The sequence below is a fragment of the Rhinatrema bivittatum genome, chromosome 3, assembly GCF_901001135.1.
Source record: "Rhinatrema bivittatum chromosome 3, aRhiBiv1.1, whole genome shotgun sequence".
Lineage (NCBI taxonomy): Eukaryota > Metazoa > Chordata > Amphibia > Gymnophiona > Rhinatrematidae > Rhinatrema > Rhinatrema bivittatum.
The window spans coordinates 465,733,673-465,760,811 of NC_042617.1; the positions used below are offsets into that span (position 1 = coordinate 465,733,673).

General features: G+C 40.0%; 1 protein-coding gene across 1 annotated transcript in view; it reads right to left on the reverse strand.

The window, feature by feature from the left end:
* SMC6 (structural maintenance of chromosomes 6) overlaps window positions 1–27,139 on the reverse strand; it is a 317,112-nt gene that overhangs the window by 232,579 nt on the left and 57,394 nt on the right. The window contains 5 exon segments of the mRNA XM_029595951.1: window positions 340–486; window positions 5,858–5,956; window positions 6,069–6,188; window positions 15,003–15,104; window positions 22,354–22,434. Of these exon segments, the coding sequence (XP_029451811.1) occupies window positions 340–486; window positions 5,858–5,956; window positions 6,069–6,188; window positions 15,003–15,104; window positions 22,354–22,434 (549 nt within the window).

Here is a 27,139-nt window from a genome sequence, read left to right on the forward strand (position 1 = left end):
AACTGCTTTGGTTAATTAAAAAAAAAAAAAAGTGGCCTGAACTGAAATGTCTACCTCTATTTGGAATCATTTTTCATTTAAAAGGTTCCTAATAAAATTATTAGGTGCGTACAACCTGAAAGGTCAATTTCTGAGATGTATACCAGAATCGTATCGTTTGCAGAATCCCACAGTTCATCAGTCGTGTTCCATTATGTTACTCATTTTAATACTTAAAGTTCTTTTCTCTTTATCTGAACATGCCAACGTGTCTCGTGAATCTTGTGCTTGGTATACATCACAACAAATCCAGAACCTGTAATGCTAGCCCCTTGTAAAGTGTCCCAATTTTTTCCTTACCTCAGCTTCATTGTATGCTCTTTTCGTTGCTTGTACATCTCCTTTCAAAGAAATGCATTGAGGTTTCAGGGCTTGTGCTTCCTCATTTATCTTTTCTAGCTTATCCTGCATGGCTTTGAACTTTTCTTCTGCTTCATTTACTTTGCCCTTAAAAACAAATTTTTATGCAAAGAAATATGCATTACAAACAAATAAATGGATGAATGATTAACTAGATGACAATTTTTAGGACATCTTTGAAATGGCATCAAAATTATTTACAACTTGGTTAGAGCTAGATTTTATTAAATAAGGTTCCTTCCATGTGCTGTGTGTACATATCAACTAATACTCTTCAAATATTCAGTGACAGAGTAGCAAAGGAATTATTTTTGTACGAAGAAGCTTCTGGGCTTGCAAGAGGTTATTAGAGTACATGGTTTTAAACATGGCAGGAAATACATGATGATTACAAAGAAAAAAATAATTGCTTGTAATTGTTGTTCATTGAAAGTGAGGTACTTAAATTATCATCTAAAACAGATGAGACAGTAGATAAGGACCATAAAGGCCCATCTAATCTGCCCAATTTCCTTCCTGTTGCAATATCACAGACTGCAGTTGATTTCAGATTTCTCTTCACTCCTTTATCCCATGCCAGAACAGTCTCGGCATGGACATATTTGATGTATCATGTGAGTCTAGGTGCTCAAACACTAGGGGTTTGATATACCCAACATGAAGCATGAACACTTTGGTGATCCTCTTGACCACCTCTCTTTGAAGAGTGCTGGTAACAGACCCAAGACTGCCCTAATAGGGAAGTGGATATCCTCCACAGCTTTCTGGAAGTTACTGCTGAAGGCTCTGAACTTCAGTTCTTTACAATGGTGTGGCAGCATCTATACCAGTCAGGCAGAGTTTCCTTCTAGATACAACTGCTTTGCAAAGTGCAGAATCTTCCACACCTTTTTTTTTCTTGAAGCTATGCATCAAAGAGACAAGTTGAGTTTTAAAAGTCTCCACTTGAAGTTCTGTACCTCCTCTCAACTCTTTGCTTGAAAGATCTGAAAGATCAAAGCCCTAGTCTCAGTTCAAGCAGACGTAGTGGTACTTCTCAACTCCTGGGCCTTTTTTCAAATCTGAAGAGGTTGAAAGCCTTTTTGGCTTAACTTGGCCACCACTGGTAGGTGTGATTCTATGCTCCTTGGGTTCAGCCTTTGATATCAGTTGGAGAAATTTAGTCTTACCTTTCAACAGATTTGAAAAGTCCAATCACCATTTCAGAGACTTGACTAGACTGATGGATATTTTCACTGACACTGGTTGAAGATGCTGATTTCATTGGAACTTCAGCTGCCAGTCTGTCTCATGTGGAGATACACAAAAGATACAACATGACCTGTTGCCTCCATATGGCCTAAACCTCACGAATAGCCAGGTACAAACTTAACACCATGAAGTTATCAAGTAGCACATTTAAAACAAATCAGACTAAATTCTTTCACTTAATGTACAATTAAGCTTTGGAATTCATTACTAAAGAATATAGTTAAGGCAGTTAGTGTAGCTGGGTTTAAAAAAGGTTTGGTTAAGTTCCTGGAGGAGAAATCCATACATTGCTATTAATCAATAAGAAATAGCCACTGCTTGTTGTTGCCATCAGTAGCATAGGATCTATTTAATATATGGGCACTTGCCAGGTACTTACAACTTGAATTCGCCACTGTTGGAAACAGGATACTGGACTTGATGGACCCTTGGTCTGTCCCAGTATGGCATATCTCATGAAATGGAATAGCCACCAAGTGGTTAGAGCAGCGATCTACGAGCCAGGGAAACCAGGATTCAAATCCCACTGTTGCTCCTTGTGACCTTGGGCAAGTCACTTTACCCTCTTTTGTCTCAGGTACAAAATTAGCCCTGTGGGGGAAGGGAAATACCTATAGCATGTGAATGTAATCCTGTGGGGATAAGAACATGCTATACTGGGTCAGACCAAGAGTCCATCAAGACCAGCATCCTGTTTCCAACAGTGGCCAATCCAGGCCACAAGAACCTGGCAAGTACCCAAAAACTAAGTCTATTCCATGTTACTGTTGCAAGTAATAGCAGTGGCTATTTTCTTAGTCAACTTCATTAATAGCAGGTAATGGACTTCTCCTCCAAGAACTTATCCAATCCTGTTTTAAACACAGCTATACTAACTGCACTAACCACATCCTCTGGCAACAAATTCCAGAGTTTAATTGTGTGTTGAGTGAAAAAGAACTCTCTCAGATTAGTTTTAAATGTGCCACATGCTAACTTCATGGAGTGCCCCCTAGTCTATTATCTGAAAGAGTAAATAACGGATTCACATCTACCCATTCTAGACCTTATGATCTAAAACACCTCTATCATATCCCCCCTCAGCCGTCTCTTATCCAAACTGAAAAGTCCTAACCTCTTTAGTCTTTCCTCATAGGGGAGCTGTTCCATTCCCCTTATCATTTTGGCCGCCCTTCTCTGTACCTTCTCCTTCGCAATTATATCTTTTTTGAGATGCGGCGACCAGAATTGTACACAGTATTCAAGGTGCGGTCTCACCATGGAGCGATACAGAGGCATTATGACATTTTCCGTTTTATTCACCATTCCCTTTCTAATAATTCCCAACATTCTGTTTGCTTTTTCAACTGCCGCAGCACACTGAACCGAAGATTTCAATGTGTTATCCACTAGGACGCCTAGATCTCTTTCTTGGGTGGTAGCACCTAATATGGAACCTAACATTGTGTAACTATAGCATGGGTTATTTTTCCCTATATGCATCACCTTGCACGTATTCACATTAAATTTCATCTGCCATTTCGATGCCCAATTTTCCAGTCTCACAAGGTCTTCCTGCAATTTATTACAATCTGCTTGTGATTTAACTACTCTGAACAATTTTGTATCATCTGCAAATTTGATTATCTCACTCGATGTATTTCTTTCTAGATCATTTATAAATATATTGAAAAGTAAAGGTCCCAATACAGATCCCTAAGGCACTCCACTGCAAACTCCCTTCCACTGAGAAAATTGTCCATTTAATCATACTCTCTATTTCCTGGCTTTTAGCCAGTTTGTAATCCATGAAAGGACATCACCACCTATCCCATGACCTTTTACTTTTCCTAGAAGCCTTTCATAAGGAACTTTGTCAAACGCCTTCTAAAAATCCAAGTATACTGCATCTACCGGTTCACCTTTATCCACATGTTTATTAACTCCTTCAAAAAAGTGAAGCAGATTTGTGAGGCAGGACTTGCCTTGGGTAAAGCCATGCGAACTTTGTTCCATTAAACCATGTCTTTCTATATGTTCTGTGATTTTGATGTTTAGAACACTTTTCACTATTTTTCCTGGCACTGAAGTCAGGCTAACTGGTCTGTAGTTTCCTGGATCGCCCCTGGAGCGAGACAGAGCTTCTAAATTGTTCCACAAGCATACCAAATCCCTAATGAACGCCCCCGTCAAGGAGTTTCAACAGAGACTCAGTCCATAGGTTTAACTTCCTCTCAGAAGACATGTGGCAATGTAAACAGAGAAAAATAAAACTCAGTACTAATGCTAGTCAAGGGTGAGAATATCCTGAGGAAAACGTATGGTACCTTCTCTGTTAAGAGATAGAAACAGAAACACAGTAAGAATCAGAATTTGTGGAGAACTAGATTTCTCTCTTCTGATCAGGTATCCCAAAGGGTTCCAGACCAGATTCAATGTGACTGTCAGAACAGTTTGCTTGCCCACTGGGCACCCAGTTTTAAGGCAGCTCATTTTTCAATAGAGTAACCACCTGTTATACGAGGTAGAAAAACATCTGTATGGAGAAGGACCACCACATTAGCCAACAAATGCTCACATGTTTTGTAATGACATTGCCACCTACTTCAAAGACAAGGTCTCTAACTTATCCTCCAAATTTAGTCACTTGCCTATCCCAACCAATAACCATCCTCCATCTACTCTTGGTCTGTCTTCTGTCCTGTCAATACCAAAAGCATAACCCACGTTCTCTCTAAAAATAAATAAATAAATAGATATTGAATAGTCCATTTAATCCCTGTCCAGGTAAATTACTAAAATATCTGCAAAGTTCTCACCATCCCTAACCCATTTAGTCTGACTGATGAGATCTCTCTCTATTCCTTGAAATTAACGTTTATTCTATCTATCCCAAAAAAGAACAAACAATCCAAATGATTTAAATTACTCTCCAATTGCCTCACTCACCACCCTGGCAAAATTAATAGAATCTGTGGTCCTACATCAACTGAACGATTACATTGAAGAAAACAATATATTACATTCTAATCAAACAGTTTCTCGTAAGGGACACAGTACAGAGTTCCTTCTCCTCTCCTCATTTGACACAATAATTCATGGGTTTGACTCAGACTACATTCTCATACTTCTTGACACTTCTGCAGCATTTGATACTCTGGACCACAATATTCTCTGCTCCAAAGTTAAAGTGCTCCAATGGTTCAATGCTTTTCTGTCCCATAGACTACAACAAATCATTCTCAGACATCACCAATCAAAACAGTACTTTACCGATTCTGGAGTTCCCCAAGGTTCTGCTCTTTCTGCAACTCCATCTAACAAATAGACTTTTACAAAGTCTGCAGGTCAGGGCCACAAAAAGATGCTCTGGAAGCACCTATCATGGTACTTCATCTTGCTCTTCGGCAGAAGAGTTCTATGTAGTACTTACATTGGAATAGGAAACACTTAAGGATCCACAAGATAATTCTTAAAAGTTGGATGACAGTAAGTTTTGGTGAGGGGAAAAACTCTGGATTAAACACACTATTGATCTGCAGAGAGTACATCATACAGGGGTAGATTTTATAAATTTACGTGCGTGCAAACAGAAGTACGCCGGATTTTATAAGATACTTGCATAGCCGCGCATATCATATAAAATCCGGGGTCGGCGCGTGCAAGGGGGTGCACATTTGTTCAACTTGTGCGCGCCGAGCTCTGCACGCGCTGCCCATTCCCTCCGAGGCCGCTCCGATTTCAGAGCGGCCTCGGAGGGAACTTTCCTTCCACCCCCCCTATCTAAACCTTCCCCCTACCTTTGTTGGGAAAGTTATGCCTGCCAGAGGCAGGCGTAACTCTGCGCGCGCCAGCGGGCTGCTGGCGCACCATCACTCAACCCAGGGGCTGGTCCGGAGGTCTCGACCACGCCCCCGACATCCCTCGGAACGCCCCGAAATTCGCGCCGCCCACCCGACACGCCTCCCCCTTGCGAAGCCCCGGGACTTATGTGCCCCGCCTATGCAAAATAGGCTCGGTGTGCGCAGGGGCGTTTTAAAAGGGTTACGAGCGTAACCCTTTTAAAATCCGGTCCATAGTGTGCTACCTCAATGTCATGGTCATGCCACAAAACAGTTGTACCTTGCCTAGGAATTGTTGATAGAAGGGTTACAAATATGGTACATAAAACAGACTTTGCATTAGCAGTGGGTTTTATTTATTTATTTTAAGAGAGAGAGATGTATACCTGCCATTCGTTTACTTTTTGGTCAAACTTCACAGTACGGCTTTCCTCAACATTTACAAAGTCCCTGACTGGATTAATTTGTTTTTCAATCTCATTAACCTAAAAAAAAGAAATAAAATATGCATACATTTATTCAATATTACTTTGAGAACTATAGTTATATCTACAACAGAATAAAATGGTTGGTATCAAAAGAAAAAGCAAACATTACCATTGCCCAAGCCATTTGATGTTTAAGGCCTTCTAGCTGATTTTTCATGTCTGTTAACGATGTAATGCTTTGGAAGCGTTTCTCTTTTTCCAAACAGTGCTGCTTCAATTCATGAAGACGCTAGAATACAATTTTTCAAATATTACATAAACATAATTCTATTTTGCATATACAATCTTTGTTTTATTGCCTTGGTCTTCTCTTTACCTCACGAAATCTGTCTCGCAATGTTTTGACAATCTGTTCATTACAGTTGTGCATGTACTTTGAGTTTAAGTAAGAATTTTTCTATGTGCAGTAAACAGTGGTCTTGGTGCTCAATGCTCTAAACCAATAGCAAGATCTGATAAATGCAGGAGAATGACTGCTCATAGAAGAATGATCAAAGTAACAGCAAATGATGGCAGATAAAACCCAAAGCAGCCCATCCAATCTGCCCAGCGAAGTGTTTAGGTTAGTAACTGCACTCTGTGCATGTTACCCCCATGCAGAAAAGTTATCACAGGTTACTTCAGAGTTTAATTTCCATCCTCCTGCCACTAGGAATCCTCTGTGCTTATCCCATGCCCTTTAGAATTCCTGTCACTATTTTTTTCCTCATAGACTTCTCCAGGAGGACATTCCAGGTATCCTCCACCCTTTCCATAGAAAAGATTTCCCTGATGTTGTTCCTGAGTTTAGCCCTTTAGAATTTCCTAGTTTAACAGTTTCCTTTCAATTGATTTGTTTCTTGTAATACCAGATCAACTAAAGTGGAGGCACCTGAGGGAAACAGTGTAAAATGATGGTATAATAATCTTTGCCCAATTGTATGATCATAAAAATGGCAAACTGTATACTATCGCCAGGCAAAAAAAACATAAGATCTCCAAGGGCAGTAAATCAATAATTTACTAGCACTGTAGAGATAACTTCTTATTTTTTGTATTTTTTTTTAGTCTTTTGCACTGCACATTAAAAAAATATACTTAACTCATAGTCCAGTGTTGATTATGAAGGTAATTATTCAAAAACCAAAATGCTTGCTGGTGTAATTACTGAAGAGTACAAGGCAAAGTTGTTGAATCTTGTAAAAATTACCCAGTATTCACCCGGTCTGTTTCTTACCTTTTTCTCCTCCTACATTTTTATTCAATGCAGTATTTTGTGGCATGAGAACATTTTGAGTCTACATAAGCCACTTCAGGAACATCCTGTTTTTGCTGTAACTAGAGGCCGCAATCTTCAGAATTTGCCTGCAACTGCATAATATTGACTTGCTGAGTTAAAGGCAAGATATTAACCTTGAAGTTTTTGACATCCTGTGACATATCTGAAGTGGTTTACCTCATCTGCTGTCTCAGTCCACTATTATATGTGGGTAAATGTAAAGTGAAGACCTGCATACAAAACACCTCAGTTGCATTCAATGTGGGCATGTTGCGACGCATTGGAACAGTGAACAACATCAGCTGATGAGCTTGAAATTCGCTGTGTTCGATGTACCCAGCCTTCTGAGACTGAAAAACCCTCACACCTTTGAATTCTCGCCTATTGCCAACAAGTTCATGAATAGCAGACCCCATCGCGACACTATCAGGTGAAGGCTCCATCAGAGACACTTCTCACTTGGATGCTGTACCTGCAGACTGAGATAAAACAGCCAGTAGAGTGTCCATCCCCACAATGTGGGACGCCATCTTCAACTGTAGTTATTTCTCCACCCAAAGAAGAAAATGATCCATTTCTAGGAAGACCTGTTGACTTTGAGTCCCCCCTTGATGACTGATGTATGCTATCACAGAGGCATTACATCATTGTTACCACCTTGCCAAGCAATCGAGGAGCAAACTGGAGCAGTGCTAGATGAAATGTCAGAGTCTCCAGACGGTTGATGGACCAGCCCTTCTCTACGCTGGAGCACTGCTCCTGTGCCATGATCTCCTTAAAAGCTGCAAGTCAGCCACCATTGGAGACTATGCACCATCCTCCGGCAGAGGCAATTGTACCGAGTAATGCTGAACATGAGGATTTCATCAAGAGCACAAGCACCTCTGCAGAGGGTGCCTGTGCCCATGGAACCAAATTGAAGGTTGCCACCGTAACTCCCTGGGTCTGGAGGAAAAGCTACACCGAAAAGGGCTGGCACCGTCCGCAACTTCCCGACCCGCCCTTCCACAGAAACTCTTCTATCCACATTAACATAGGTACAGATCATAAGAATTCCATCCTGAGATGAGATGACCTCAAGAGTTTGGTGACTCTTATCTGTCCTACGATGGAAGAACTGAACCTGAACATTCTCGCCAGTCTTCATTAAATTCATGAATGGCGAACCAATTGCCATCACCACCTTCCTATGGAAGTGAGTTTCCTGTGTCTGCAATGGCTGAGGATAGTCTGAGAACAGCCCAAATCCAGGAACAATTGGATCACTAGAGGAGAGACAGAGACACTCTTCTGAAAGGACAATGGCCTTGCAAATCAATCATTCAGATAAGCGTGGTCCTCCAATAACACCTTCTCACACCTTGTCACTGTCACAACTACCAATACCTACCAAAAAGGTGATCCAGTACCGCAAACCTTAGTAGCACCTGTTCTGGGTTCAGCCATGCACAATGGCAATCTGCCCAGGGGGCTAATCTCACTGAGTTCTATACTGGGGGCTACCTGAGGGGCTTATTGTCTGCATGCACACAGGACTACCTCAGGGGCTTACCCAACATAAACATACACAATTACTGGGATTATACCTGGAGGCTTGAACCCAATCTCAATTGTTATCTTAAATGTTTCCAAATTTCCAAAGGATCAGCTTGTGCTATCATATCCAGAAGCACGCTCTCCCTAGCTGTTATTACTCCTTGGGAAAAGCAGCAATGTTCCCTCCCTCTAATTTTTTTTTAATCAACTATTCTCTCTCAGGCTTTCGTATAAGTTAATTGCTTGCTTTCTCATCACAGACCTACTGGAATAACTAAAATAAACAGACTCCTGCTGTAAGCATGTCATAGTGCAAAACAGTAAATAGGAGTTCACTCAGAGGTGGGCCTGTAACCTTCAAACTACGTATTCTGTGTCTGGGTGAGAACTCTGAATCCATGTGGCCTAACCTCTACATATATAACAAAAAATGACTCCCAACAGCAATGAAGAGCTCCCTGGGCTGGAATGTCAAGATAAGCTTCCATGAGATCCAAGGCTGACAATATACCTCCATTTTCACCTTCCTAATTACTGATCTTAAGCAGTCCATATCCTGAAGTGAGCCACTTTCCAGAAGGCACGGATTAGCTTTTCAACCAGGATGAGATGAAAAAACCGATCCGATATCCGGACCCAAGAAGTACATAGAGCAGTGCTTGGAACCAAGAAAATATACAGAGCAGTGCCTTAAACCTTTGCAGCCTTTCAGTACCCCAGATTTACAGCCTGAAAGTAAAAGGATTCTGTAGAGAAGACCCACTGCCCCTTCATCCTCAACCAAATGCAAGGAGCATCGGAAACAGGAACGACGAGTTTCAGAGCGGGTTCAAAGATCAATCCCTCTAGGATCCCTCACTCTGTCCAATGGTGGGCCCAAAGATAAACAGGAAGCCAGACAGCCACACAGCGCTGCCACTGCAAAAGAGTTCCCTAAGGCCTCATTGCTCTTCCCTATGTGATATGACTCAGGCAAGATGGTCCACAATACATAGACTGCTGACCAGTCACATCCACCTGATTTGACATCATGGGCTGCTTCCATTTTTTATTTTATTTTTTTAAACAGTATTTTATTTTTATTATTTTTTTTGTGAACATTTCTGTTACATGTCTGGAGGAGCAGGAATCCATCATTCCTGGAGTCCAAGGTCAGAAGATCTGGTAAATGAAGTCTCAAGTGCTCATTCTTAAGACACTAACCTCTTCTAAGAGCCTTCAAACCTATATTTATTTATTTTTTTTTGGGGGGGGGGGGGTTGCTTTTTTTTTTTTAATTCAGATTTTCAACAGATTTTTTACATTTGCAAAAAAAAAAAAAAAAAAAATCAAGAAATTTATCTTAAGTACTAGAAACAGAAAAAGGCATGCATCTCAAAAATATTAATACATCAGATACATAGTCCCCAATAATGGGAGGATATACAAAAGAAAAAATAACCTAGGTTATTTATAAACATTAGTATAACATACTGAAAGAGAATATTACATTTTTTTTGCAGTCTTTTACCTCACACCTGATCTTTATCAGTCAAGAATACCTCTAGATGGGTGGGATCTTGGAATATAAATTTTTTTTTTTGAAGGATAATTAGGCATTTTCACAGGAATTTTAAGTAAAAGAGCGCACCAAGAGATATAACCCTTGGCTTCAATGCCAAGAATTGCTTCCTCCGTAACTGGGTGCTACGGGCAACATCAGGAAACACTTGGACCTTACATCCACAAAAAATAAAATCTTTATTTCTAAAGAATTTCTGTAATATTAAATTCTTATCCTGTTCTCTACAAAACGAGACTAACAAAGTAGTTCTAGTGGGAATATTATCCAGAGGCCTCGAAAAAGGAAGTCAAATTTGGGGATTCGCGTTGCACAATGTCTAATTCTTCCACACCATCTTGATTCTCAATCCTTGACTTAGGTATATAGTATATTTTAGAAATACTTTTATCATCTACTGTGGAAATAGACACAATTTCTATCAAATATTTCTTGAGTAGTTCAAAAGCAGATAACAGTCTGGATACTGGGAAATTAAGAAACCTTAAATTCCTAACACGATTTTCATTTTCTAACAATTCTAAATGGCGATGTATTATTAAGCTGTCTTTAACAAAAGAATTGTTAGATGCTTGTAAAGATGTTATTTGAGTATTTATTACCTTAACATTATCAATTTGATTTATCCAAATCTCATGTCTTTCTATCTTATTATTAATCTCAACTGTATCTTTCTTAAATTGTAAACTAGAATTTGATAAAGTTTTCTTTACGTCATTGAGTACACTCCATATATCACCTAAAGTGATATTTTGAGGATCCCATAGTTCTGGATTCATATTACCATCTATACACACTTCTTGTGAAATCTGTGCATCAAAACTATCTTGTATCCTCCCACTCTCTATATTCAGTACATTGACAGTATTTACTGTCCCCCGAGTCCCTTGTACCATACTTTGAGGATTTGGTTTCAAGGTCTCCATCGGTATTAGAGGTGACTGCAGCTGGGCTGGACTCTCTAGGGATCCTGATGAGAAGGAAATATCCGGTATGGAATTTCTTGCAAATTGATCTACCCGCCTTACCACATGGAAGTCCATGGGTCCTATGGTTGCTAGAACTCCCGGTGATGAAGTTAGAAATGTTGTTTTTCTTTTCCTACCCATAAACGATTAAGGAGGAAAAGAAATAGAAAAATTTAGAAGGGGCGCGCGGCTTTGGCTGCATGCCGCAGCCCTGCCGGCTTTATCGGGAGTCCAGTCCCCGACTGATGACGTCAGCGGGGTTAAAGTAGAAGGTATGATGTTCCCTCAGCTCCCTGGGCTCCCTAGACTCAAACAGGAGCCCTGTCTCTGTCCTCCTGCCCTCCTCTCTCTCAAGAGGCATGTCTCACCGACTTCCTCCCTTTGATTTTTTTTTTTAGACAGAGGAACCAAGGGATAAATCAAAAGCCCTTATTCAAAAAGAGGACTCAGCAAATTCCTATGCACTGTTCATATTAGAAACTTACATAGCAGCAGACCACTTTCTGTAAAAAAAAAAAATGAAACTATTAGCTCTGCTCAATTATGGTATGGAGTTCCACAGAGTGAAATAAATACCATTAAAAGATATGAAGGGAGACCTCTGACGCTGAGAAACAGAAACCAGTAACTGACCCACGGAGAAATGCTGAGATAACCAACAGTATTCAGTTGTCCTGCCCCGCACTAGGCAGTCCCTTAGGCCTGGACAACGCCCTCAGAAAAGAAAAGAAAAAACTATCACCAACCTTACCACCACGAGAGAAACCAGCAGATCAAGAGGCTCAGTCTCCTGCCTTCTGCACCACAGGGACAGTAAAGGAAAAACTACATACCTATACCTCACTGCGGTCTCAAAATGGCTGCTGTTCCTACCATGGAATCCAAACTCTTGGCGGGAACTGGCGGAAAAATGAAAGCAGCCCATGAAGGCGTGTAAAACACAACTACGCTGTTTTTATACCACCACACCCAAATATTCTGCCTGGGAAGGAACTGCCTCTTACCCCTTCATGCAGGTCAAAACATGGATGTCACTCCTGCTGGCGGGAACAAGAATGCACCTGTATCAGCCACAGTGTGGTGCAATCGGCTGTATGAGCTATAGCAGTCCAAGCAATCAAAGACCTCCCCCCACTGAGGCTCCAAAAGGCTGTGCTGCAGCCAGTCTCCAATACCGAAAAGGGCCGCTGCTACAGTGTGGCCAAAACTGCACATGAAATGGCCAAGCGCCATGCCATCCACGCATCTCTCTGAAAGTCACACCCTTTCAGTGCGTCAGAACACACTGATGCACCCAGGTTTAAGGTTCTCAGCAGGCCTGCGGGAATCCAAACCATTAGCCGCTTCTGGGTAAACCTGCCTTCACTTTTTTTTTTTTTTTTTTTTTTTTTAAACAGGACAGCAGGAGGAAGTAGTAGATTAGGGAACAGGAGTGGGAGGACCAATCATTCACCCACCGGTGTACCTCCTAGCCCCGGCTGTGCCTCAAAAGGGAGGGAACCATGCTGTCACCTTTGAAGCTGCCATTCCCCTCTCACGACATTCAGGGCTCCGCTCGACAGAGGCTGTCATCTTGGGAGTTGTGGCACCACAGCTAAGAACCCCCAAGGCTGTCCTCCAGTGAGGGAGGGTAGAGCACCCTCTCACTCCAGAAGCCATTTGCAAACATTCTTGTTCATCCACCCTAACTAGGCCGAAGTCAAGCTGAAGAAAGCTTTGTGTTGGGTGGGGGCGGGTAAAGGAACAAAGTACCCTCCAGAAGGTCTCACATTAAATCGATTCATAGGAAGAGGGTTCAAGTCACCTCTGTATATTCCACCCCCCCCCCCCCCCCCAAAGATGATAGGAAACAGCATAAGACAGAAGCCGTTTGAGGGAGGGATTGCTGAGCCATCACCTCAGGAGCTTCATTAGCTCAAAAATGTCCTTTCCACAGCATGAGGTCAGTATGTCCACCTTCTGCTAGAGACAGAGAATACTGGTAGGCTGGTGTCAGCACAAGGCTATATGAGGAGTGACATCATCAAGCCTGTAGATCATGGTCTCCATCTGCTGATAGGCACACACAACCCATGTGTGATGGCCTGGCCCGGGAGCGTTGGCCACACCATCTCCTCCTCGGTATGGTCCCACGATTGCGACGGCCCAAATGAAGGAATTGCATGGAGACCCGAGTGGATCCGATGTTAGCCTTGAAGAGGCTGAGTTCTCATCTCTGGCAGTGTTAGAGAGGAGACTGCAGCTGGGACATACAAATTGACCAGGAGGGAAGATTCAGTTGCTGCAGTTATTTCACCTCCAGCCTTAGTAAAGGGTGGGTCTGACGCCTCGAGTAAAGCTGTGCCTGGAGGAGAGGACATCAAGGCCCAAGTTGGTAAATTTAGTCTTTCAAGACCCCCTGTTATAATGCTGGACATTTTGTGGAATGCACTGGTTAATTTGGAAGCATCGATTGGTGGGTTAACTTCTGCAGTTATGGACACTAATAAAAGTCTCCAGGACAGTTCTAGTAAAATTTTGATGCAAGAATCAAAGCTAACGAATCTAGAGTCTCAAGTGGATATGTTGGATCAGGTACAGAAACAACTAGTACAATCTGAAATAATTTCTTCTAATATCGAGAACATTGAGAATGGATTGCGTTCTCTTAACTTGAGAATTCTTAACTTTCTTATAGTTATGAAAATTGCTCCTATAGAATTATTTCGGAATTATGTTTCTCAGAACCTTAAGGTTCCTAGTTCTGCAATGCCTATTCTAACTAAGGCATACTACCTACCTCAAGCCCAAAGCGAGGATGCTCCTAGAGACTATATACTTTTGGAATCATTAAATTTAACTAATTTCCTTCAAGATTCCTTAACAATGGAGAACAAACATCAGGGAACCTTACTGGTGACTTTTGCCCATCAAGCAGATCGGGATACTACTCTGCTTTTTTTCCTGCGTAATCGATCAATGTTGTTCTACAGTCAGAAGCTCTGGATGTATCCAGAGTTACACTACTTCGTTGTAAGAAGTTTCTTGCTATTCGCACAGAGGTTATAACTAAAAGGGGGCCATTTCCTGCTCAGTTATCCCTGTAAATGTTTTGTTAAAAATTAACAATGTTAATTACCTTTTTTTTTTTTAAACCATCTCAATTAAGGGCCCTTCTTGACTCTCTACCTTGAAAGGGTTGGCTAAGATGGAATCTGGTTGTCTCAGTATTTCCTTTTTATTTCCTCTTCCCGCTCCTTCTTGTCCCCCCTTTTTCCTTTGTACTATATGAGGAAGAAGCATTTTTGTCTTTTGCCATCTTGATGTGTAAATGATTATTTCCTATTTCTGTATACCTAATAATTCTAATGCAAGAGAATCTTGTATGTATAATTAAAATTGCAGAAATAAAAGGCCACACAGCAGCCGGAAAGTCAGACCCACCAAGAAATTCAGGAACTGTTTTAAGATCCCACTGAGGCCCTGGCAGGCGCAAGGGAAGACAAAGATACTTAACATTGCTATTAATCAAGTTTACTTAGGGAATAGCCACTGCTATTACTGGCATCAGTAGCATGGGATCTTCTTAGTGTTTGGGTACTTGCCAGGTTCTTGTGGCCTGGTTTGGAACTCTGTTGGAAACAGGATGCTGGGCTTCATGGACCCTTGGTCTGACCCAGCATAATGGTACCCAGGGCCAGTTCAGCTGGACCTACATCAGCAAATAATTAAACTGCATACCTCCCCTCCTTGCTCTATCTGATCATGTGTTCGTGCTTTGGTTTCCATGATATATGAATAATCTTCTTTCATCTGTTCAAGTTGAGTTGCTTTCATAAAAAACTACAATCAGAAAAAACAAACAAAATTTAAGATCTAAATAATTACTGCCACTGCAAGAAAAATAATTAACACAAGACTTCAACAATAGCCAGCCTAACTTTCACACATTGTAAATGTTTTCATTTCCCTTAACATTTAGAATGATCATCAACATAAAAATAAGACCTTTACCGCAGAGGTCACCTACCAATATGCCCATTTTGTAAGAGACTGGTAATTCAGACAAGGTCAAGCAGAAGAATGATTCTAGCAAACCAAAGTTATATTACTCTTTACATGCTTGTTGAAAGGATGCAATAAATTAACACGTTGTATCTGACCATGATTTATAAAATAATTGTGGTTTAAAAGTACCTTACTGAGGGGCACTAGAACATGCTGACGGTGCTGGAAGCTCACTGCTGGAGTTCCAGTTGTAGCCCCAGCAATATACCTAGTAACTGAGGCAGCCCATGGCCCTTTGCTTTTCTAAAGGCAGCATATAAATCAATAAAGCAGAGCATAAAGACTGCAAAAAAGATGCAGACTAGAAGAACTAGAAATTTGCTGGATAAAACAGGACAGATTACAGATTATTCCAAGGCGTCAGGAGAGGCGAGTGAGCAGGCCTCCTCGTGTACTGAGGAGTCAAGATGCAAGATCCTGCAAGAAATATATAAGATGACAAAGGAATTTGCTACAGAATCTTTAATTATCTATAGATCTTTGTCAGAGATGAATGATAAATTAGACAAATTAGCATCAAGGATGGAGGAATTGGAGAAACTCCGATTTGGAAGAATGGGAAATCAGTGCAGCTAACACACTGTCAAATGGCAGCACTGTAAGACAAGGTGGTAGACAGATTGCACCAGAACAATGTAAGAATTGAGGGGATTCCTGAAGATGTAGGAGGCAATAACTTGTCTTTATGAGGCAGTTTCTGACTGAAGTGCTAAGGCCCACTGACTCCACCCCAGAGTTTCATGGACAGAGTTCACAGATCCTTGGCAGGACCCACACTGTGGAACACCATGCCACTAGAGTTAAGGTTGCAAAAAGACAACAAAACCTTCAGAAAAGGCTTAAAAACTTGGCTATTCAAGCAAGCCTACCAAACAGAGAAGGGGAAACAGTGAGGCAGGCGAAGTGAGAGGTATGAACAAATAAAGTGTGTAGCTATATTTCTGTTTTTACTCTACCTTCTCGTTCTTCACCAGAAGAGAAATTGACACTTATAAAGTTAGAATTGTTTTTAAACTGATAATTCCTGGACAGTATTGTATCACAAACCAATTATATCATTTAGAAAACTATGTACCAAATCATTACGGCACTTGTGTAAATTAATATATCTCAGCATCCTTATTTTATGTGCCCTATTGTAAACCGTTGTGATGGATCCTTCTTAACGACTGTATAGAAAAGATTTAAATAAATAAATAAATCACCAGGAGGGCCAAGGGAAAGAGGCAATCTAATAAGATTTCATTGTTATTAAACCAAAGAGTTAGAGCATTTAAAATATAAGAACTCCTGTATTTTCATGTTCCCAGATTATAGATTTGAAACAGTGAAAAAAAAAAAGAGCTGCTTATGCAGAGGTGAAGAAATTGATGCTTGATAAAATAACTTTTCGTTTGTTGTATTCTGTGAAGGTGTTTGTAAATATAAATAAGTGACCTGAGTTTTACTCACCTGAGTATGCAGAAATCTTTTTGGAAAACTGAAAAGGATATTTGGATGAGATAGACATGTCCTTGAAATCTTGCCCACATGGAACCTCATCCCGTTCATATTCATGTATATGTAAGAGCGGTGGGAGAAGGGTGTAGAGATCTAGTTCCCTGGCACTGAATGAGGACTCAGGAGCTAGCTAAGATTTAATCTCCATGGAGTGAAGCAGGAAAAGTGGAACAAAGAAATCAATGAGAGAAGGTACTGCAAACAGGCTTGCAGAGGAACGAGAGCAGCCTGACAGGATGTTCTGACAATGAAGCAAACTAAAGCAAGAATCTTCCTTTGATCGGAGAAGGCCAATTTATTCTAATTGGGAAAGGTTATTTTACTTGCAAAAGTAGATTCTGGTATATTAAGAAGCTCTAGGAGCATTTGAGACGTAGTGGTAGAAATACGTTATTTTCTATTGCTGAACCTTTGTTCATTTACTTAATGTTAATTAGCTGTTTTATTTACTGTTGGGAAGGGGCAAAGAGGGGCCATAGAGTTGTGATCCAGTTCAGTTTTTCTAGAAACTGTTGTATCTGGCTTATTTATATTTGGGGATTTTGCTAGGGTGGCAAAAGTATAGCAGCTTGATGAGAATGGGGAAAGGTGGGTATGAGAGTTGGGGATTAGAGGAGAGGAGGGGGGTTTAAGAGGGAATAAGTAAAGGGAGGGATATGATCTTGGGCTTGTTGGATAAATACTAGTACCTAAATTTTGTTAACCTGGCAAGAGAAATGTCCAGCAGTGGATATTTAAAAATATGGCAGCTATGTCAACTGTTACTTAAGATGGGATCTTTGAATTTATGTTCCTGGAATGCGAAAGGGCTAAAACACCTACTTAAAAAATAAGTGTTACATGCTCTCCATCAGATGAAAGTGGCTACAGCACTTCAAAAAAACACACTGGCCGGATGTTGGAGGAAAAGTACAGGCTCAGGGCTAATTGGATAGCTGAATGTGTCTCTGTTTCATTTGAGGGAAGATGAAAAGAGGGATGACCATAAAAGTTAATAGAAATGTTAATTTTCGTTGTGAAAAACCATAATACAGGATCCAGAAGTTAGATTTTTATTAGTAATTGGGAAGTTAAATGGGAACATAACCCTGTTTAATATTCGTGCATCTAATGAATGTTCAAAGATATTTTTCAATAAAGATTTTGAGATGGTTTGCCTGGAAGGTAAAGGCATGTTGATCTTGGGTGGAGATTTTAATACAATTCTGGATCTTGTATCTGATAGGGGAAGAAAATCATCAAGGGTCAGGGACAATAAGGAAATCTGTACATTTTTTTTTTAAATATGATGGATATTGATGTATGGCTTAAATATAATCCCAGAAAAAAAAAAGATTTTAATATTTTCTCCACCTCACATAGTTCATCTACAAGAATTGATATGTGGTGGATTGGAAGAAAGATTTGTAACAGGCCAAGAGCTGTAAAATTAGTGTTCTAGCAGTATTTAAGTGGAATTAAATATTGCCACATTCCATTGGGACACATTGCAAAAATGTCATAAGTACTAAGGGGAACACCGAAGCAGCTGTTTCATACAAATTAAGCGTCTTTAAAGAGTTGTATACCGCATTAAGGCAATAAAAGTCCTTTCCTTCCCGACAAAGATGTGAGATCATCCTTTGTGTTCCTCCAGATGTAGCACCCGTGTGAAACACGGCCATGTTGAGGAACTATTTACACTAGCATTCATGTGAGGATTGCCATTATCTACCAAATAAACGCATAATTGTGGAAAAACTGAACAGTCTAGAGAGAGCTGCCACATATTCTTTATCTTGTATGTAAAACACAATTTTATTCATCTGTCCTTGGACTGTAATACCTTTAATATGTTCTGGTAAAGGCTCGAGCCCCAGGACAAACAATAGTGAGGAAAGGGGCATCCTCACCTGGTTCTATTTGCAACACGTACAGGGCTCAGGACAATTTATCCAGGGTCCCCCACAATGTTAGAGAAAATGATTTTTCAAAATAAAAAATCAAGGGGGCAAAACTAGTAAAACATATAAAGCAAAACAGTGGGCTAAGGACTTAAAGACGTTATGAATATGGGAAGCCTGGGACAAAGAGTTAAGCCTACAAATACCACAGCAGCTTAGGACCAGATAATAGAAAGTATTTGGAAATGCTCCAAATCATTGGACCTAGTGGAGCAACAATATCGGATCTGTCAGAGAGCTTATTTTACGCCAACTCATTTAAAAGCTATTGATAAAGCGAGATCAAATGAATGTTGTAGAAAGTGTGGTAGTAAAGGGGATCTGACGCACGTGCTGTTCTCACCTGGTAATTAAGATTTTGTGATAATGTTAAGTTATATACAGAGCATGCTGGGATTAGACATTCCTGGAAATTCAAGGTTATTTGCACTTTTTTGTGTGCCACACGATTTTTGTAGTCAGGGAAAGAAATGGAATGTTTTTAAAAAGCACATTGCAATGGGGAGAAGAGTAATATTGAAACAGTGGAATATGATACCCTATGAAACTATCACGGACTGGCTAGAGGAGTTAAATCAAAAGATGGACATGGAATTACTTTCAGCTAAATGCAAGCGGAAGTTCCTGCTGGTAGAAACGTAATGGGAACAGGTTAAATAATTCTTGGAGCGTAAGAACAAAGCATATTTAATATATGGGAGAACTAGTACTTTCACGACAAGGGTGGAGGGGTATATATTTAAACTTATGGAATGGTGAGATGGGAGAAGTGACAAGGGAAAGGTTTATTACCGATATTGCTGTTCAGAGAAGTACCTTGGAGACTATTGTCCTTCATTAAATGTAAACATAATTTTGATTGAATTTGTAATGTGGATAATACTCTTTTTGTAGTCCTGCTGTGATGTTTATTAAACAGTAAGTTACAAACAGTATCTTATTGAGGGATCCTAGTTCTTACAAAGAATAACCCTCTTCTGCATAGAACTGATATAAATGCAGAGAGACAATCTTTGCATAAGTGCAAAAAACGTGGCACTAAACTTTACAAAAATTCCCCTAGCATTCTAAATGTATGTTATAATCCATATTTAGAAAGAACATATGCTGCATACATTGAATAGTGCTACAGAAGTTTTAAGTAGTAGTACTAAGTTGTTAAAAGATTCTTGCTTCCTTCCCCCGTCCAACACCCTTCTATTCCTATGGGTACAATCTTAGATAAATCAGGGCCAGATAACAGTGTTTTCATTGCTTCCTTTTAACAAGCATGCAAATAATAATCTATTTTGCATAATACTGAAAACAGTACCACACACATTCAAGCCGATTCTGTAAAGTGCGCTCGGCCGGGCCCACTGTTTTACACATGGTTGGCCGCATGTTTTCGACGTGCATCTATTCCCCCTTAAACTGTAAGGAGTTTAGCGCAAAAACATGTGGCCAAACCCCCTGGAAACTAATAGCGCTCGTCACATGCAAATTAATTTAATTTAATAAATGCTCGGAATAGCAAAAGTAAAAATGTGTGGCCAACCTGGACATTTTACGCTCATAAATTAACGCCTGTCCAATACTGCTTTTCTGTACACCCTCCAACTTAATATCCTAGCGATATTAAATCGGAGGAACCAAAAATGCTAAAAAATAAATAAATACATACAAAATTTAACAAAAAAATGTTTTTAAATGTGCCGGCCGGTCCGGTTAGGGGAACGGACGCTCAATTTTAATGGCGTCAGTTTTCCTAACCGATGGCTGTCAGCAGGTTCGGAAAATCAACGCTTGTAAAACTAAGCATCAGTTTCCTGAACCTGCTGACAGAGCCACCTCTCCTGAACCAAGAAGGGACTAGGGGCGCGTAATCGTCCCTAGCGCCTCCTTTTAGCACGACCCCTCATTTAAATATAGGATCGTGCATCCAGGAGAGGGGACTGGGCACTCAACACAGAGCGCCCGTTCTCCCACGATCCTTACTGAATCGGGCTTAAAGTTGGGTTACATTGTAAAGCTAATAAAAAGGACCTGAATCAATGAGTGACACAAGTCCCTGGTTTCCTGCTACAGCTCATTAGCAGATTAAGTCAAAAGTAATAGAAAATTCTGTACCAATTGTATAAAGTTGTGTGCATTTCAGATTACCTAAATTTAAATCAAAGACTTACATTTTATAGAACATTTTTAAAGCAATTTCTCAAACCCACTATGAGCACCTAAATATTTTTTTCTTTTCCAATTATTTTAAATTTAGACTTTTCCTTCTCCCACTTCCCTTCCTTTTAAAATTTCTCCCCTTACCCACCTCCCCTTACAACCTGGTTCCTCCTCCAAAATGTCTATTCATCTCAACAGCTTTTACTCTTACACTCTCCTTTCCACCCAATTTCACACCATTTTCTTCTCCCTCACCTCTCATACCTTCTCATCACTTCACTCTTTCATCCCATCAATTGTCCCAATCTTTCAAACATTTATATCTGCCTCTCACGCCATATTTTCTCTTCAACATTCCCCATCTTTCCCTTCCATATCTTATCTACTCACTCTCCTCCAACTATTCTTCCCCTTTACCCTTCCATCCATATCTGCTCCAAACCCCATGCTTTTACAGCTCACCATAATTGCCATACTGCCAATATCCTCTCTCCCCACATGCCTCATTCCCTTCATCCCCAATACATGCTCCATCTCATGCCTATTGTGTACAGTTCAGCTGAGTCTGAGCCTTACTGTCCCAAGAGAACAGCCACTGTCAGCACCACTCAGCAGCTTAAAGCAGGGCCATGTACTGCAGCTGGTGCGCTGGAGGTGAGAAGGCAAATACAAGGGAGAATGTGCATAGTAGTAATTGAAATTGGGAAAGAAGATACAGCAACTCAAAGAGCAGAGTGAGGAAAAAAAACAGAGGGAAGGGAGGAACAGTATAACAGTTGTAGAGGGAAGGGGAGAATTCAGTGGCCCCTAGAAGGGACAAAGAAATTGGCAGCTGCAGATGTGAACGAGAGGCAAGCCAGACAATCATTAATGGGGAAAGGATTCAACTGTAGAAGTGCAAGCTTTCCCACAATCCCATGAGTAAGAAAATTCTGCAGCAAGGCACATGTGAACGAGAGGCAAGCCAGACAATCATTAATGGGGAAAGGATTCAACTGTAGAAGTGCAAGCTTTCCCACAATCCCATGAGTAAGAAAATTCTGCAGCAAGGCACAGACTCCACAGCTGTGAAATAATGAAAAAGAAGCCAGGGTCAGAGGAACCACCATTTCATCTTAATAGGATCCCAAAACACTTTACAAACATAGTTCAAAAACAAGCAATCGGCTCTGGGGTAAACAGTCTGGTAACCAGTGACTAATACCTTAGATTATATTCCAGTCTTTGACTGAGGGGAGAAAAGAAGAAATGGGCATTATAACATATTAACAGTAAATTAAAGAATTTAAAAAATAAAGCTACTCACGCTAAATCAGAGAGCAGTAGCATAGTAGGAACTGAATTTCATAAATTCTAAATCATAGTTCCATGCACCACCCAAAATATCCAAAATTAGTTTGGGCATTTTTTTAACCAACAGGCCTTACCTTGTACTTATCTCCTTCATTTTTAGAGTGCAAGAAGTGCTTACTCATCTCTTGTGTTAAGACAGACACTGGATTATCTACCTACAATGAAAATGATTGGTTGTAACTCAAAAATATACCCTGGAACAAGCAAGAATGTCAAAATTTCCTCTGCCAACTTCATTAACTCATCTGTGCAGATTCCTTCTCTTTTTTTTTTTTTTTTTTTAGTTAATTTAGTATCCTTAAAAGATACTGAATTGCTGGCACTACAAACTGAAGTATTTCATTTATTGAAAGAAAAGCTAAAATAGCAGTGTTCAATTCCTTATTCTGCTCAATCAATGAGCCTTAACCTTGTAATTCAGTTTCCATTCACATCCAGTTAAGCTGAGACTGCTTACAAGACTCTAAATCAATAATTCTGTGCAGCATTCAAGACAATGATGAAAGTTATATTTACCATTAATTCCCTTTCCTTTAGTCCTACCAAACCATTGGGAATTCCCGCTTCTAGCAGACTGAAACAAAGAAAACCTATCTAAGCAGACAACTCCCAATGTGGGCTGGAGTAGCAAGACAGAGTAATTTGTTTAGGGCTGTTACAGAATACTGGCTAACAGAGGCTTCCAACGTAACAATCATATCAAAACTCCTGTGTCCAAATTTCTCTTTTTTTCTCTCTCTTTTTTTTAACTTATGCTGAGAAGAGAATGTCATAGTCTTCCTTCTTCCCCAAAGCACACCTGACTACCGAGATGCAGTTTCCTGGGTGAGTCATGGTCTGGTAGGATAGAGAAAAGGAAATTAATTACAAGTATACATTTCACCTTCCTTAGCATCCCTACCAAACCACTCCAGACCAGTGGGATACACCAGAGCCCATCTATTCAGGGTAGGAGCAAGACCAGGCAGCTCTCAGGATTTCTGCACCGAAGGCTGTCTCACTTCTACCTAGTCCGTGATGTTTAGCAAATAAGACCATACTGTTACTCTACAAATAACCCGGGGATACTGCTTCAACCATGCATGGAATGGGCATGCGGCCCTTCTGGACAACCAGTCCATTGCAGATATATGCTGAAGCTATCGCCTCCTTAATCCACCAAGCAATTGTGGCTTTGGAGGTCCCTCTTTCTGGGGCCACTGAAGACCACAAGCAACCTAATTGCTCTACGAAACAGATTTGTAATTTTCAAGCATCTCAACAGAATCCAACAGATAACCAAAGGATTTAGAGAGGACTCATTACTGCCGCCCGTCTTCCTAAATGTTGGAATAGAAAGGAAGACACTAGCCCAGAGATCTGTGACCTGAGGCTCCCAAGCCAAAGGTGGCTCTCTGAATACATCCAAGTGGCTCTCGCTTATCCATTTCCTTCCAATCCAATGCTGGGTTTCATTCGTGGTGAGCGTGGCGTGGAGTCAGCGGGATCCAGGGAGGCCAGTCATGAAGAGTTCCATTGTGGAAGGGTGCATCCAGGGCCATGAAAGGCCTGAGTTTTTTTGGCTTGTATGGAAGAATTTTTTTTTTGTACTTTAAACTTATGATATTGAATTTTATTTTATTTATTTATTTTTTTTTATTAAAAATGTTAATTGAGACGGTTCAAAACATATATATGAAACATTCTGATAACAAATCTTTCACATGGGAATTTTAAAAGAAAGATCCCAACTGAAGAACCCACAGCTGTAACAATACAAATTGGCTAAGTTTCTTTTGTGTGCTCTTGCAATAATCAGGAAATGCTCTAATCTTTATTTTTAAAAAGTCTCATCTTTATGTTAAAAAGACATTTTTAGTAAATAATCTCTATTAGGGTCTAAAGCCAATGTAATAATCAAGGTTGCAGGCACAACAATCTTAGAGAATTCCAAAAAATTTTTTAAACAATACTAGTATCTAAAATTGGAGATATCATCAGAAAAGGTTCTTCAAAATATTTCTTCTTAAAATAGCAAGTAATATATATGTGAGATGGGAAGCAATGTTTGGGCGGGGGGACTTCAAGTATCTCAGTTAATTATCTTTTGAACATTTCCATAGCAGAAACAAAATGGTATCTTAGGAAAAGAAATAAAGCACAAATTACACCCTCTGATCCGATTCTCCAAAGCTTCCATTTTTAACACACCCAGTCTATTGTTAGAATGAAATTGGTGGAACAATCTCTCCTCTCTCTCTCTTGCAGCTGCTACACAGCATTGTACAAAGCCTGGACCTTGTCCAGCAGAGGGGAAATCTGAACAGCAATAGACTGGCCTAGTCTCACAATGATCATCCAGATCTCCTCTAGAGTAAATTCAGAGGGCCTATCTGGCAGGAAGAATGTCCACTCATCTCTTATTCCCTGGGGAACACTTACAGATGTCTGCAACTTTCCAAACAAACTAAAAAATAGCTGGTGTATAATGGTACATTTTTTATTTTTGACTGCTTAAATGTAAAAACAGAGGAAAAGACCTCAGTGATGGTATTTCTCTGAACTTAATCAGACAAAGTTTAGACCAGTTGATACAATCATCGGTCATAAAAACCTCCTTTGTCATTTTTATTGAAAAACACTTTTTTGGTTTTTTTTTTAAATTTTTATAAGATACTTGAAAACACATTCTGAATGGCTGTCATGGTTGTAGAACTAGCTATATGTGCTCTGTTATCAATTGAATTTTCTGATTCAGAGCCAACAATTAACAATTCAAAACAGCTGGTATCGTATGTGTTTCTTTAAACTTGCAGTCTACATAAGACCATTTGCCGGGTAAATAAATCTAAATGGCACTACAATGAGTTGCCAATATAACAATTTTGAATGTAATTGTGACAGCTTTATCGGCACAAAAACTTGTTTAAATGGTGTCCAAAGTATTTATCTTAAGAAGTAATTTCCTTCTTTTAAAAATAGGCACCGAAGGTTGCCTGTGGACGCCAAGACACTGGAAATGCCGATGTTGGCAACGTTTCACAAAATATGCTGCGTCAGGGCAGTGTCGTGTCTAGAAAGAAAAATTGCTGTCACGCCATGTCCTTCTAATCATCGGGCTTTAAGGCCTGACGCAGCATATTTTGTGAAACGTTGCCAACGTCAGCGTTTCCAGTGTCTTGGCGTCCACAGGCAACCTTCGGTGCCTATTTTTAAAAGAAGGAAATTACTTCTTAAGATAAATACTTTGGACACCATTTAAACAAGTTTTTGTGCCGATAAAGCTGTCACAATTACATTCAAAATTGTTATATTGGCAACTCATTGTAGTGCCATTTAGATTTATTTACCCGGCAAATGGTCTTATGTAGACTGCAAGTTTAAAGAAACACATACGATACCAGCTGTTTTGAATTATTAATTCATTGAACAGAGTTAATTGTTGCGTCTGAATCAGAAAATTCAATTGATAACAGAGCACATATAGTTAGTTCTACAACCATGACAGCCATTCAGAATGTGTTTTCAAGTATCTTATAAAAATTAAAAAACAAAAAACACAAAAAATAAGTGTTTTTCAATAAAAATAAACAAGGAGGTTTTTATGACAGATGATTGTATCAACTGGTCTAAATTTTGTCTGATTAAGTTCAGAGAAATACCAGCACTGAGGTCTTTTACTCTGTTTTTACATTTAAGCAGTCAAAAATAAAAAATGTACCATTATACACCAGCTATTTTTTAGTTTGCAACTTTCCAAAGACATCTCCAATGGCAGCAACTCCAGCCTGTAGAGTTCCTTTCATGAACTTCTGCCAGGTTCCAGCTCGCGTTCATGGCCCCCTCCATAATCCAGCCTGGCCAAATGATGGAATCTCTCTGTGGCTGGCTGGAAGCCTCACTGAGCCGAACATCAGGGACTCTCAAAACTGAGCTCAGAGAAATGCTATTGTCTAGGGGAGATTAAGGCAATATTTCCCTCTCCTAAACTCCCCAGATTACACTCCTCTGGGTTCGACAAAGAAATCCATTGGGCTAACTGATTTTTTTTTTTTTTTAACGTGTTTTATATACCTTCATTCGGTTTCGCCATCAGAACGGTTTACAGTAATCTTCAAAAAAGGTTAGATGAACATCACCACAACAGACTGTCTTGCTATCAGGGACTGAGAAGGATGCCTCGGCCTGACCTTCCTCTTCCCTCTGCTCCCCAACAAAACACAGGTACAAGAAGGGGAAAAACTAAAAGCAGCAGGAAGCACGAAGACTTCACCAAATGCTTCTACCCCCGGGCGCCATCTAGCCAACCATCACCGGAGTTAGTTTTCTTTTTTCCTATTCTAATAATTTTTTTCAGGTCACCAAATGAACTGGACCAAAAAAAACAAACCACAAAAACATGCACATTAGATGAATAATTTCCCTACAATAGTGTAAAATCAGCAGGTAGTTTTTAACCCTGCAGGGTTTGCACCAATAAAGCACAACATTATGGATATAGCTTTGCTTTGATTATTGCCATGGGATAAAGAGATGTGTCTGATTTTTCTGCAGGTACTTTTTCCGAGCTAAACTACAAGTATTTCCTTCCCTTACCTAATCCTGCCCCTGGGAACACCTCTGCATTATGCAGGTAAAAATATGTACATTGTGGGACAACCTCCACACTTTTACCCAATAGATGCAGCATTTTACCTGTGGAAACAGGCTTTTTGAAAATTGCTCTTTACCTGCAGAAATGACTTTGAAAAATGCCCTCAGGCAGGATAATTTTCAAACATGAGGAAGCCTGCGAGTACTTTTTGCCCATAGACTTTACATACATTTTAAAGACAAAAACGTATGCACATACTTTGGGCTTTGAAACATTTTGGAAAATAT